Source organism: Malania oleifera, chromosome 13 (assembly GCF_029873635.1).
Source record: "Malania oleifera isolate guangnan ecotype guangnan chromosome 13, ASM2987363v1, whole genome shotgun sequence".
NCBI classification, from domain to species: domain Eukaryota; kingdom Viridiplantae; phylum Streptophyta; class Magnoliopsida; order Santalales; family Ximeniaceae; genus Malania; species Malania oleifera.
The window spans coordinates 64512451-64527685 of NC_080429.1; the positions used below are offsets into that span (position 1 = coordinate 64512451).

Below are 15235 nucleotides of genomic sequence, written 5' to 3' on the forward strand. Positions count from 1 at the left end.
GTCATTAATACCCTTAACTAAATTTTTTTTATATTTGTTAAATAAAAAACACTAGTAGTGACGATTTCAAAACCGTCACTAATATCCTATTAGTAGTGACGGATTTCCCAATCCGTCGCTAGTACTTTTAACTAAATTTTTTTTATATTTTTTAAATAAAAACACTAGTAGTGACAATTTGAAAATCGTCACTAATACCCCATTATTAGTGACGGATTGGGGGATCCGTCACTAATACCCTTAACTAAATTTTTTTCATATATTAATAAATATTAGTAGTGACGGTTTGTTAATCGTCACTAACAAGTGACTTTTAGTAACGAATTTAATCCATCACTAATACCCGAGAATCGTTGCTAATATTTTCTCAAAAAAAAATTTGCGCGAAAATTGTTTACCGCACATTTTTTAGTGACGAAAATATTAGCGACAGTTTTAGAACCGTCACTAATGCTTACACTATTAGTGACGGTTCTTAAAAACTTTCACTAATACAACACTATTAGTGACGGCTTTAAAACCGTCACTAAAAACCACTTTTTTTGTAGTAAATAATGTATACATATATAAATATATAATCATCTTGTTGCTTTTGACATGATTTCAAAAGAACCATAACACTATAAATCTGAGCTGTAATATCTGAAATATCTATCTGAAATATCTGTAGTATCTATTTAAAATATATGAAATATCGGTCTGTAATAACTGTGATATCTATCTGTAATATTTGTAATATTTGTCTGTAATTTCTATAATATCTGTCTGAAATATCTGTATATCTGTCTGTAATTTTTGTCTGAGTGTTATGGTTTTGAAGTCATGTTATTCTGAGAAATACTGTAAGTCTCATTCATTGCTATAATCTGTATAACTAAATATTTATAATACTGTAAAATCTACACACTATAATGTAATAAACTCATGCCACACATTTGGGTAATCAAAATATCATGCTCAATTTCTGTAGTTCTACTGTAAAAATAATGTTCATGTTATTCTAGAAAAATAATATGATATGCATACTTATAAATACTCATTCATAATTTTCTGTTATACATATAAAAATCTCTAGCATAGCATATTTCTCTTACCTAAACTCTGGAAAACCCCTACCATACTCTGTCCCTATACTCGCAGGGTTCCCAGCTCAACATCCTGAAAACAACATCCCCTAGAACAAAATATCAGTATTTTTCTGCATACAACAATTCTTATAATTGTAGGGAAAGCTAATCCTAAATAAATTGTCTTACCTGAAATTAGGATGAATTCTAAACCAACTTCTCTAATGATCAACTCTAGCAGACTTACAGAGAACTTCGTCAGGAGCATCGTGGTGGCCTCAGATCTTCAATGCAGCGAGAAATGGAGCCAAGATCGATTAGAGAAGGGGAGGGGTGCGTTTTAGAGAGAGGGGGGGTTTTCTTGTTCCAAAGTCTGCCAAAAAATCCGAGTTTCAACTATTTATAGGGTCGGATTCGTCGACGAGATATGTTACCTCGTCGACGAGTCTTGTAGAAAGTTTGTCGACGAACCTGCACCCTCGTCGACGAGTTTTAAGTCTACCTTAAACCCTTTCTTGGTATCTTCTCATCAACGAGATGAGTCTTTGTCGATGAGATCTTGAAGAACCCTCATTGACGAATACGCTATGTTCGTCGATAAGGCCTAGAAGAATTTCTTGGGTTATTACATTCTCCCCTCCTTATAAAATTTTGTCCTCGAAATTTACTATCTAAATCATACATCATTCTCTAAGGAAAATGGTCTACTTATTTTATTACTTACCCTCACTTATGGCGGAGGAATACCATGGTTACATTCCAAATTCTTGGAGATTACACATATAAAACTAATAACTACTTTCATCTATTCAATACATATACCTGCAAAAGAAACACTATCTAGCTATTATACTTTACCTGATTACCGCTAAACCTCTTGGAACAATTGCGGGTATTACTATCTCATCTACTCCTCGAGCTCCCAAGAAGCTTCCTCTATAGAATGGTTCTTCCACGAAGCTTTAACTAACTGAATTTCTTTAGTGCGTAATTCTTGTGTCTTTCTATTTAATATCTGTACTGGTGCTTCTTCATAAGCTAATGAGTCCTTAAGCTCTATTTCTGCATAACTAATTATGTGGGATGAATCTGAGACGTATTTCCTCAACATAGCAACAAGAAACACGTCTTGTATTATGGATAAAACTAGCGGTAGAGCTAGCCTGTAGGCAACTGACCGTATTCTTTCTATTATCTCAAAAGGGCCAATGTACCTTGGGCTCAACTTGCCTTTCTTTCCAAACCTCGTAACCCCTCTCATAGGAGCTACCTTTAAGAATACTCGATCTCCCACGTCAAACTCTAATTCTCGACGGTGAGTGTCTGCGTAGCTTTTCTGCCAACTCTGTGCAGTACTGATTCTTTCTTTAATTAGTCGAACCTTATCATATGCCCGTTGTACAATATCTGGACTCAAAACTTGCCTCTTACCTACCTCATCCTAGAAAAGAGGAGAACGACACCTCCTACCATATAATGCCTCGTATGGTGCCATGCCGATACTAGCCTAATAACTGTTATTGTAAGCAAATTCAACCAACGGCATAAACTGAGTCCAGCTGCCCCTAAAATTTAGCACGCATACCCGAAGCATATCTTCTAATGTCTGGATTATCCTCTCAATCTAACCATCTGTTTGGGGGTGAAAAGTTATGCTAAATGCTAACTGTGTACCCATAGCCTCCTGAAAACTTTTCCAAAATCGTGAAGTGAACCGAGGATCTCGGTCCGAGACTATGGATACTGGTACCCCATGGAGGCGAACTATCTCCTGAACATATATTTATGCCAATTTGTCTATGGAATAACTGACTTTAATAGGGATGAAATGGGCAGTTTTCATTAGACGATCTACAACCACCTAAATTGCATTCAATCCCTGTCGCATTGGTGGTAACCTCGTAACGAAATCCATTGAAACGTGATCCCATTTCCACTATGGAATGAACAATGGCTGCAACTGTCTTTCTGGTCTCTAGTGCTCAGTCTTAACCTGCTGGCACAACAAGCACTGTTGTACAAATTTGACAATTTCTCTTTTCATCCCACTCCACGAGAAGTACTCCCTTAGATCCCGATACATTTTAGTACTGCCGAGATGGATTGTGTATAGGGATCTGTAAGCCTCCTCCAATACAGTTCTCCTGATCTCAGTATCTACAGGAACACATAGCCTAGTACGGAACCGCAGGGCTCCGTCATCTGATATGCTGAACTCCTCTCCCTGACCATAATGCACTCTAGTCATTATGTAATAACCCGAGCAATTTTTCAACATCTCGTCGACGAACACAAGGGATTCATCGATGAGGATATAAGAGGAGCTCATCGACGAGGACAAATTTCGTTGACGAGAAAATATCGAGAGAGGTTTTTGGGGCAACCTGAAATTCATCAACGAGGGAGGAAGTTCATCGACAAAATTCTTTAAGTACTCATCAACGAGATGATGAGTCTCGTCGATGAATCCGAGGCTATAAATAGTGGAAATTCGAATTTTTCAACAGAAAATTTGTGTAAAAACTTCCTCTCTCTCTCTCTCTCTCTCTAAAACGTCTTCCACTTCTTCTCTCTTCAATTTCGAGTCCGTTGCTCGCCAGATTGAAGATCTGAGGCCACCACGATGCTCCTGACGAAGTTCTCTACAAGTCTGTTGGAGCTGATCATTGGTGGAGTTAGTTTGGAATTCATCCCAAACTCAGGGTAAAGTGTTTTATTTAGAATATACTTTCCCTGCAGTTATAGGAAATGTTGTATGCAGGAAAATACTAATGTTTTGTTCTGGGGGATGTCGTTTTCAGGGTGTTCAGTGGAGAACCCTGCGAGTGTAGGGCTAGAGTTCAGTGAAAGCTTTTCAGAAAATAACTAAGGGAAATATGCTATGCTAGGAAATTTACTTTTGTTATCAAAAATTATATATATATATATATATATATATGCATGTATACTAGTTGTTATACAAAATACGAATTTTTAAAGCATGTGTGGCCTAAGTAGATATTATCTGATATGGAGTTTTTATACAGTTTTTCAGTATATCAAGTTATACCGATATAGTTAGATATTTACAGATTTTATACAGACAGAATACATATACATATATAGTTTTATTTAAATGATTACACAAACAGATATATATATATATATATGTATATGACAGAATACATATAAATCCCAAATTCAAGGTAAGGTCTTTATTTGGTATTTGTCTATCCCATAGTTATGGAAAATGTAGAAGTTAGAGAAATACTGAAATTTTGTTTTGGGCAATGTTGTTTTCAGGGTGTTGAGCGAAGAACCCTGTGGGTGTAGGACCAGACACGGTAGGGGGCTTTTCAATAATCAAGTAAGGGAAATATGCTATGCTAGGAAATTTTAGCAAAGTTATCAGAAATGTCATGCATGTTTATATATATATATATATATATATATATATATATTAGTTCATTATCCAGTTTTCCAGAATATGAATTTAATTTGTGTGGTATGAGTAGATATTTGCCTGATATAGAATTTATATGGTTTTTCCCAGAATATCATAATTTTACGGTATGTATAGATATGGATAGATATTTATCAAACAAATATTATAGATGTTTTTCCAGACTAGTATGTTACAGTAATTATAGCATGCCATGTTTCCTAAAGCCATAACACTCAGATTTACAAATTATACAATCAGTTATTACAGACAGATATACAGTTATCACAGTCAGTTACTACATATATGTTATATAGATGCTACAACATATTACAATTCAAATTTATAGTGTTGTGGTTATTTTGGAAACATGATGAAAACAATAAGAAGATTATAGTAGTATTTATATATATACAGTATCAGATCCCTGATGAAATATTACAGATAGATTCAGTTAGCAGAGCACGGTACCGTTTCTATTTACATATCAGAGTGCAACCACATATCTCAGATAGTCTGTGGATTTCGTCAACCGCACTCGGAGAGCTTGCATTCTCCCTAAGACTCTAGGTTGAGGGTGCCCGGTTTGACGAGGTAGTTTTTCCAATTCTGTGCTTAGGAGTGGATGCAGTTTGGTCGGACTAAGGAAAGATAGACTATAGTGACTTACCTAGTAGGCCAACCAGAGTTAAGTCCAGTCTACGGGCCGCACAACCCTTTCATGAGGGGTCAAATCATGACATACAATTTTTCAGAGAAAAGTCACAACTATGTATATGTATACAAATTTACAACATTATAGTATGATATTAGCAGTATGAATAATAGAAAACTCATATGATACTGTTATGTTTTAAATTACGACGAATGCAAGTTATACTTTATATTAGTTACCAGTTGATATCGTTTTTGGATATTATTATAGTATTTATGCAACTCGGTCACCACACACTAGTAATAGCATATTTCCATTTACTGAGTATCGTCTCACCCCATTACTTTAACATTTTTTAGGTGATCTAACTAGGCGAGCAGATCAGGCTCGCGAATAGAGTGACCTCTTTATCTACCCTATTGATAGGGTAAGTGTATTTTGAGGTTTATGTTTTGGGTAGGTGGTATTGGTGGGAAATGTAAGGAAGTACCTATGGTTTTGAAGCACTGGATTCTGGTATTGTATTTATATATGTGGATGTATGACTTTATGTTTTCCGCTGCATAGGTGTGTTTATTAGATACAGGAATACCTCAGTGCTTTTATGGGGCCTGAGATGCTATAGCAGGAGTATCAGAGTAATTCATCATACATCTATATTATTTATAATAAAAAAATGTAAGTTTTGGGTCATTACATCCCCTAAAAAATACAACCAATTAAGAAATGTCCTTAAGTTGTCGCATTCCAATGTTATGTACATGCTTTTTGAAAATTGAAATTGGCAATGCTTTTGTGAATAGATATGCTGAGTTGTCACTTGAATAAATTTTGCAAATGTCAACATCTCATTTCTTCAAAAGTTCATGAGTGTAAAAGAACTTTGGTGAAATATGTTTAGTTCTATCACCTTTTATGTACGCACCTTTGATTTGTGCAATACATGCTGCATTGTCCTCATACAATATTGTTGGATTGTCATTCTCCAGTGATAATCCACTTTTCCCTTTAATGTGTTGGATTATAGTTCTTAACCATACACATTCATGACTTGCTTCGTGAATTACCAATATTTCTAAATTGTTTGAAGAGGTAGCAGTGATCGTTTGCTTAACAGATTGCCATGAGATAGTAGTATCACCACATGCAAAAATATAGCCTATTTGTGATCGAGCTTTATGAGGATAAGAAAAATATCCAGCATCAGCATATCCTTTCAACACAAACTTTACTCCCTTTGGGTAAAACAAACCCATATCAGATGTGCTGTGGAGATAACGAAGAACATGTTTTACTCCATTTCAATGTTTCTGAGTTGGTGTAGAACTAAACCTTGCTAGCAAATTTACTGCAAAAGCTATATCTGATCTAGTGTAATTTTTAAGATACAAGAGTGCTCCAATTGCTAAGATAGGGTAGTTCAAGATCAAGGATTTTTTCATCATCTTCTTGAGGATGAAAAAGGTCCTTTTTCATATCAAGTGAACGAACAACCATCAGGGAGCTTAATGGATAAGATTTATCCATATAAAATTGTTTCAAGATTTTTTCTATATAAGATGATTGATGAATAAGAATTCCACTTGTTAAATGTTCAACTTGAAAACCAAGACAAAATTTTGTCTTCCCAAGATCCTTCATTTCAAATTCTTTCATTAAGTAGTCAGCAGTTGTTGAGATCTCTTCTGGAGTTCCTACTATGTTTATGTCATCAACATAAACTATGACTATAGCAAATCTAGAATTTATCTTCTTGATAAAAACACTAGGATAGATAAGATTATTTTCATATCCAATTTTCAACAAATATTCACTTAGACGATTGTACCACATTTGTCCAGATTGCTTCAGTCCATACAAGGATCATTGTAATTTAACAAAATACATTTGTCGTTGTTTTGAATTATATGCTTCAGGAATTTTAAATCCTTCAGGGATTTTCATATATTTATATATATATATATATATATATATGTCATTATCCAATGAGCCATACAAGTAAGCTATTACTACGTCCATGAGGCGAATGTCAAGTCCTTCAGAAACAGTTAAACTAATCAGAAATCTGAAAGTAACTACATCCATAACAGGGGAATAGGTCTCATTATAATCTATACCAGGCCTTTGCGAGAAACATTATGCTACAAGACGCGCCTTGTATCTCACAATTTCATTTATTTCATTTCTTTTACGTACAAAAACCTGTTTATACCCAATAGGTTTGACATTCTCAAGTGTTTGGATTACTGGTCCAAATACCTTACGTTTGGCTAACGAGTCTAGCTCAGCCTGTATCGTTTCTTTCCATTTTGGCCAATCATTTCGATATCGACATTCTTCTACAATTTGAGGTTCAGGCTCATTATCATTAATATTTTCTTAAGAAATCGTATATGCAAACACATTATCAACAACAACTTCATTTCTTCTCAGCATATTTCCAAATTTTAATGAGATCTCATAACTTTCCGGTACCAGAAACACTTCTGGTGTTGCTTCTGTGGAAATATGAGATTGTTGATCCATATTTCTTTTAACCTCTTCTTGAGTGTTAATGACCTTTTTTTGAGTGTCACTTTTATTCATTTCCTTTTTCTTTTAAAAAATAGTATCCTTTGCACCAATTGGTCTACCACGCTTCTGGCGCATTTTACATTCATTAGATGCTATTCCCATTGGGTGTTCTTTGGGAACAATTAATCTAGCAGGAATATTTGCGGCCGGAACATGTGATTGAGTGACCTTTTTGGTGTTTGTAAAAACATCTGGCAATTGATTTGCAGCATTCTGCAAATGAATTATTCTTTGAATTTCAAGTTCACATTGATTTGTGCATGTATCAAGATTAGACAAAGTTGGCGTGTTCCAACAAATTTCTTGTGTTTTTAATCCTTTACCTTTTCCTTCTCCTAATGATGGGAAAACTGATTCATCAAATTGACAATCCAAAAATCTTGCTCTAAAAAGATCACCTGTTAGTGGTTCAAGATATCTAATGATGGAAGGAGAATCAAAACCAACATAAATACCAAGCCGACACTGTGGTCCCATCTTACTTTGTTGCGCAAGTGCGATAGAAACATATACTATGCAACCAAAAATTCTAAGATGGGATATATTAGGTTAGTGGTTAAACATAAGCTCTGAAGGTGAAAACTTGTGATATACAGTTGGTCTAATTCTAATCAAAGACATAACATGCACTATAGCATGACCCCAAGTAGATACAGGAAGCTTTGATCGCATAAGCATACTTTTAGCAATAAATTGTAAACGCTTAATGAAGGATTCCTCTAAACCATTTCGTGTATAAACATGTGCAATAGAATGTCCAACACTTATTCCTATTGACATGCAATAGTCATAAAATGCTTTTGAAGAAAATTCACCTGCATTATCTAAACAGACATTCTGAATGGGATGATCAGAAAAACTTGATCTTAACTTTATTATTTGAGCAAGAAATTTAGCAAAAGCAACATTACGAGTTGAAAGTAGACAAACATGTGACCATCAAGTGGGAGCATCAATTAAAACCATGAAATATTGAAATGGTCCGCAAGATGGATGGATTGTGCCATAAATATCTCCTTGTATTCTTTGCAGAAAAGATGAAGACTCTAAAGGTAATTTAGATGGAGAAGGTCTAACAAGTAGTTTTCCTTGAGCATAAGAAATACAAAAATAATCACCAGGTAAAAGACCTTTCTGATCCTTTAATGGATGTCCATGTGTATTTTCAATGATTCGTCACCATAGTTGAACCAGGATGGCCAAGACGATCATGCCAAAGTATAAAACTTCTAGGCTTGGAGCACTTCTAGTGCATAAAATTTGATTCAACCATCCTTATTTTTGTGGAATTTAGGTTAGATGAAAAACTTGAAAATTTTTCCAATATGATCTTTTGGTTTGAAACTGTAGATGTAATTAAAAGATATTCCATATCTCCTTCATTTTTTATTTCAACATGATATCCATTGCGACGTATATCTTTAAAACTTAGTAGATTTCTTCAGGACCTACTAGAATACAATGCATTATCAATATACAATTTTGTCCCATTTGGAAACATAATATAAACTCTTCCAGAGCCCTCTATTACATTTGCAAAGCCGGATATTGTATTAACATTAATTTTAACTAATGTTAATTGCAAGAAATATTTTTTAACACGAAAAATTGTGTGAGTTGTGCCACTGTCCACCAAACACATGTTATCCTCAATTTTATCAAGTTTATTTTGTATGATCTAGTAATTGAAAAATAAAATTTAAGAATTAAGAAAGATAACAAAATATTACCAAGCATATTATATGTAAAACTTTTAAAATTACATTAATTAATTTTTTCAAAATAACATAAACATGAAGATAATTTAATAGCAGACATTTCCATCCCCAATCAAATGATCAATTTTGCCACTAGGATCCTAAAAAAAAAAAAATCAGAAACATCAAAATCAACATCCAAAGGAGACTCATACTTAGCATCAATGGGTTCAGACAAATTTACTTCAGCATTTTTCCCTTTTCCTTTTAACGATGCCTTGTAAAGATCAACTAGGTGTTTAGGAGTGTGACATATTCGAGACCAATGACCTTTTGTTCTACACCTATAACAAGTATTGTCATTATTTTGTACTTTGTTATTTTGTTCAGAACTTTCTTTATTCTTTGTCCATTTCCTTTGAGTCTTTTCAGCACATTTGCTTTCAAACTTTGAAAAATGATCATCACGGGTTTAATAATTTTTCCTACCATGACCCCTTTTACCATCATGACGTCCTCCACGACCTTAAGAAAAAGTCACATTCACTTCAGGGAAGGGTGTTGAGTCAGTTGAACGAGATTAATGATTTTTCAACAAAACTTTATTATTTTGTTTAGACACTAGTAAACAAGAAATTAGCTCAAAATATTTTGTAAATCTACACTCTTGATATTGCTGCTGCAGGGGCACATGCTGCAGGAGCACATTCGAGACATGAAAAGACAAATATGTTTTTTCTAATATATCATCATCAGTAATTTTTTCTCCACATAACTTCAATTGCGAGCTAATTTTAAACAAGACTGAATTATATTCACTTACAGTTTTAAATTCTTGCAGTCACAAGTGTATCCAATCATATTAAGTTTTTGGAAGAATTACTGTTTTTTGGTGTTCGTATCTCTCCTTCAAGTTGTTCTAAATGACTAATGAGTTCTTAATAGTAAGGTACTCAATTTTCCTTTATTCATGTAAATGGTGTCGAAGGAAAATCGCTGTCTTTGCGCGATCCTGTAAGGATGCTTGATTTCCTTCTTTAATTATACTACCAAGATTCATAGCATTAAGGTAAATCTTAGCACCAAGTACCCATGGTAGATAATTTCTTCTAAAAATATCAAAGGCAACGAATTCAAGTTTTGTGAGATTTGACATCATAAAGTCACGTTGAAAAACAAATAAAAATTCAAAGTTAGGTAAATATTAAAATGAAAATGTTATTCTCACATATATTTAAATATAAAAACATTTAAGGACACATACTCAAGATAAAAGATATAGTTAATACATAAATATAGTTTGATAAAAAAAAAAACTAAAATTATATAGATAACAAATGTTAAAAAAAAAAAAAAACAAGATTCTTACCTTGCAATAATACCAACGAAACTTTCTGTTATACCATTAGAGATTTGATCGTGCTGATAACGTGTTGTAAACGAAATAAAAGAAAATTATAGAAAAATTAAAATAAAGAAATTTGAAGTTATAGAAATTTAGGAGTCTACTTTTTTAGGAATTAGATATTACTAATTATCTTTTTATCTCATTTTTTATTGTAAAACATGTCCTTATATAGGCAAAGATTATATTGGTATCTCAAAGATCAATTTTATAATGAACCATTATGTGGGCATGCTAAAAGTTATAACCTATTCTCAAGATAGTCATTCACATGTATAATTTAGTTTTACAATATTTATAATATTAGAGATCGGAGAAAAAATATATATGAATTAAAAGTTCAAAAGCTTTGCCAAAAATCTCTTATAAAATAGTATAGATTTGAACTTTAAAGTTGCTGGTAGCCCGCAGGCTCGTTAGGGTTGAGTTTCTTTGCTAAAGGCGACATGAATTTGGGCCCGGCGTGGTCCATGGTCTGCACGAAATTTCTGTTCTGCTGCCTGCTCCCGCCCAGAGAGATAGATAGAGAGAGAGGGAGAGAGAGTTTTGAGTTGGGGCAGCAATGAAAGAAACGGAAGGGAAGAAAGGGTTGGTAACACCGGGAGAAGTGCTGGGGAAGGCTTCTGATGTGATTCCAGGAAGGGGTGCTTACGTCCACCATAACACCGTCTACGCCTCCATTGTCGGTCGCGCCGTCACCATTCCCCCTTCGCCTGATTCCCCCGACCAGGTAATTCCACCTTTTACGTACGCCTCTCTCTCTCTCTCTCTCTCTCTCTCTGTGCTTCTGCGCATGGGGGAGTTTAAACTAATGGCTTGACATCGTTTGGTTGCTGAGAAAGCTTTAGGAAATTTAAGTAGACATAATTCTGATTTGGGGATAGATGGAGGGAGTGGATTAGCGGTTTCTATGTTTTCAGTGATAGTTAATCGTGAACCAAGAGGTTGGTCCTCTGTTTTGAAGGGTGGTGGCAGGGAGTCCGTTATATTCGATCTTGTTTACTTTAGCGGTGTATGTCTTGAGTAGGATGCATTTTAGATGCGAAACTTTGGGTTACATGTTGGCTATTACCGTAGGTTGGGAAAAGGTTGGCGTCTCCCATCTTCAGTTTGCTATGATTACCATCACTCTTTAAAGATGATGTAGGGGGGAATTTTAAGAATGCTTCAACTGTTTTACAGACTATTGAGGTGGCTAAGAGTTTAGAGAAGTTGATGAGAGATTTCATTTGGAAAGGGGCAGGGTGGAAATAAATGATCATTTAGTGAGTTGGAACATGGTATCACAAGCCAAGCTTGTTTAGAACATTATGTTTGCCTGTGATCGCTTGTCATTTGTGCATGAGATGGGCTACCATCTTATAAATAATAGTACAGGTTTTATGCTTTGAATAGGTGTAACCCGTGGTGTGTAGTGGGAGTATGACTCCCTTAGACATTTTGATGTTTCTTAGTGCTAGAGTTAAAATAGCGTATAAATCTCTTTAGGGGAGTGCAAGTGTTCATCGGTCTTGTAAAATTCGCTAACTTTTGTAAACGTGTTTGGCCTACTTGCTTTCCTTGCTAAACAAACCTTACTGATAGAGGTGTTGTTAATAAATTATGTTGCTTCAATGTTTACTGTTTACTTGCCATTTGCTTTCATGAATTGCTAACTGCTCCCACTTACTTTTCATTCAACCATTGTGAATGTGTTCTTGGTAAATTGTGGTAATCTTTGGTTGACTAGTTAAGTAAGAATGCTTTAGCCAGTGCCACACGACCTTTCACAAAGTGTGGAATATTCAGCCTATGACGGTAGTAGAGCTTGGTTAATTGCTACGTAAATTCAATTGCCTTAATAGTGGTATGGCATGAAGCATTGGTAAGAGACCATGACAACAAATTTCGAGAGAATTGTGGTACTAGAGGTGCAGGCTGAGATAACCAACAATGTGGTCATGGAGATGACCAAACTTGCTGATCATATTGATGCATTGGAGGGACACAAAAGCATCAACATGGTTCTATTGTGGAGATGTTAGAGGACCTCCACACGATGGTAGAAACTTTATAGGCTCATATTGGGGAATTTAACTACTAAGATGAACTTGATGGTTCTTGTTATGAGAAACTCCAACACTATGGAGTATAGAAAACTTCTTATTTTGCATAGACCAATACTTTTGTGCAGTGAGGACCAACTCAGAACAGGTGAAAGTATCCATGGCAACAATGTATTTGGTTGGTCATGCTAAGCTGTGGTGGCATACCAAATACGATGAAATTGAGAATGGATGCTGTGTAATTGATTGTTGGGCAAATTTGAAGAGAGAGCTCAAGGTCCAATTCTTTCTAAAAATTGTTGAGTACAATGCTCGATGTAAATTGAGAGACCTTAAGCACAATGGTTTAATCAGGGAGTGTGTGAAGTAGTTTTCAACTTGGTGTTGGACATCCGAGACATGTCGGAGACAAACAAGTCATTCTATTTTCTTGAGGGGTTGAAATTGTGGATAAGGGTAGAACTTTATCAACAAAGAGTTCAAGACTTGTCTACCGCATAAGCTGTAGCGAAACGCTTGACTGATTACACTGGTGAGAGTTCTTCAATGTCCAAAGAGAGTGGCATGGGTGGAAATAATAGTAAGTCTTTCAAGAAGGGAAAACCTAAAAGTGAGGGAGTCAATCATCTTGATCGTTCAACACACCCAGTGGTAAGGGTAAAATGACACGCTTCTTGTGTCGAGGTTCTCAAAGGGTTGTTGATTGCCCTCACAAGTCATCACTTAATGCCTTACAAGCTTCCATTGGGAGAATGCACTAGAATATAATGATGATGAAGAGGAAACCCCGAGGATGGGTGCAATGTAGTTAGTCAACATGTTGAAGAGATAAACAAAAGAGATAGAAGTTACCCAAGTGAAAGGGTTAATGTTTGTAGACTTGCGGATCAATGGAAAGAGCACCCTTGCTACAGTTGATATTGGGGCTACCCATAATTTTGTTTCACAGACAGATGTGCAGACTTGACCTTAGAGAAGGATTTAGGACGCATGAAAGCGTTTTAACTCCACAACTCAACCTACTCTTGGAGTAGTCAAGCAAGTGGTTGTAAAGCTTGGACAGTGGGTGGGATATATGAATTTCACAGCTGTGCCATTGAATGATTTCTAAGTGGTTCTTGGAATGGAATTCTTGAGGGAGAATAAGGCGGTACCAATGTTGTTTGCTAGTTCCCTTTGTCCAATGGGAGATCATCCTTGCATGATCCTTCATAGGAATGACTGGTATGTTATGGGGGATTTATATAGCAAATTTGCACTACTTTCATTTCCTTGCCTCCTCAAAGGGTGAGGGATGGCTTTAGCGTTTATTTTTGGGAGATTGTGTGCATAGGTGTAGACCCTTTGGTGATGCTTCTCCTTATTTATACGATCTTTACAACATCTTTGATGCTTTTGGTTAACATTTCTATAATCAAGATGACATCAATCTTTGTTAGAGTCTTTGTTATTTTTCATACTTAATGATTGGGAAGCATATGCATTGAGTTCCTTAAGTTCAATTCTTGATTCGTACAAGTCTTGTCCTTCTCAATATAAGGGAAATTGGCATTATTTGAATTTTAGTATTTTTTTTTTTCTTGTAAACTTTTTATTCTTACCCTATTACACTTGAAAAATTTTATTTGGAATGCTAAGGCCCCTTTTAAGGTTAAGATTTTGTTTGGTGCTCAATTTGGAATTAGATAAATACTAATGACTGTTTGCAAAAGAGGTGGCATAATAAGGCTTTACACCCAATCTTTGTGTTGTTTAAGTAGGTTATTGAGACAATTGCCCACCTTTTCTGCATTATTCCTTTAGTTGGATATTATTGAATTTAACTTTTTTAACACTATAGAGGAGCAAAGTTGTTTTTTTTTTTTTTTTTTTTGAATTAGATTTCAAGGCTTTGGCAAAAGGAAGGATGCTAGAATTTTGTGGAGTTGTGCTTTAGTTACTACTGTGTGGTGCATTTGTTTAGGGATTCGAATTTTCTGGGGTAAAATTCTCTTGAGTTTTTGTTTTAGGAGAGGATGTTCTATTCGATGCCACTACGGGTGCTAGTGGGTGTACTTTTTTGGGAGTGTTTTTTTATTTGGTCTCATGTATAGAGTGACTGGCAATTTCTCCTACATTCATTATGTTAATGGTTATGTTAGTTTGTTGTGTCTTAATTGCTTTCATTGTAGGAACCTAGATGTTGTTTTTTGTTTAATTTAATGTGTTGAGGGCATTGGAATAGTTCTTTGTTTCTTTGAAATGGGGCATAGTTATGATCCATGGGTTTTATTTGGGTCAAATTTAGAACTTGTGTCTTGATAGTTGCAGTTTAGTAACTTTCTAGAAATCTTTTAGTGTTTATTACTCTATTAGCCATTTGGTCAATGTG

At 35.1% G+C, this 15235-nt stretch overlaps 1 protein-coding gene across 1 annotated transcript in view; it reads left to right on the forward strand.

Moving 5' to 3' along the window:
* Nucleotides 1-11186: 11186 nt before the first annotated feature.
* Nucleotides 11187-15235, forward strand: part of LOC131146873 (uncharacterized) — a 35034-nt gene continuing 30985 nt past the window's right edge. The window contains exon 1 of the mRNA XM_058096707.1: nucleotides 11187-11549. Coding sequence (XP_057952690.1) covers nucleotides 11382-11549 — 168 coding nt within the window. The 5' untranslated portion in view covers nucleotides 11187-11381. The remainder of the gene's footprint in view (nucleotides 11550-15235) is intronic.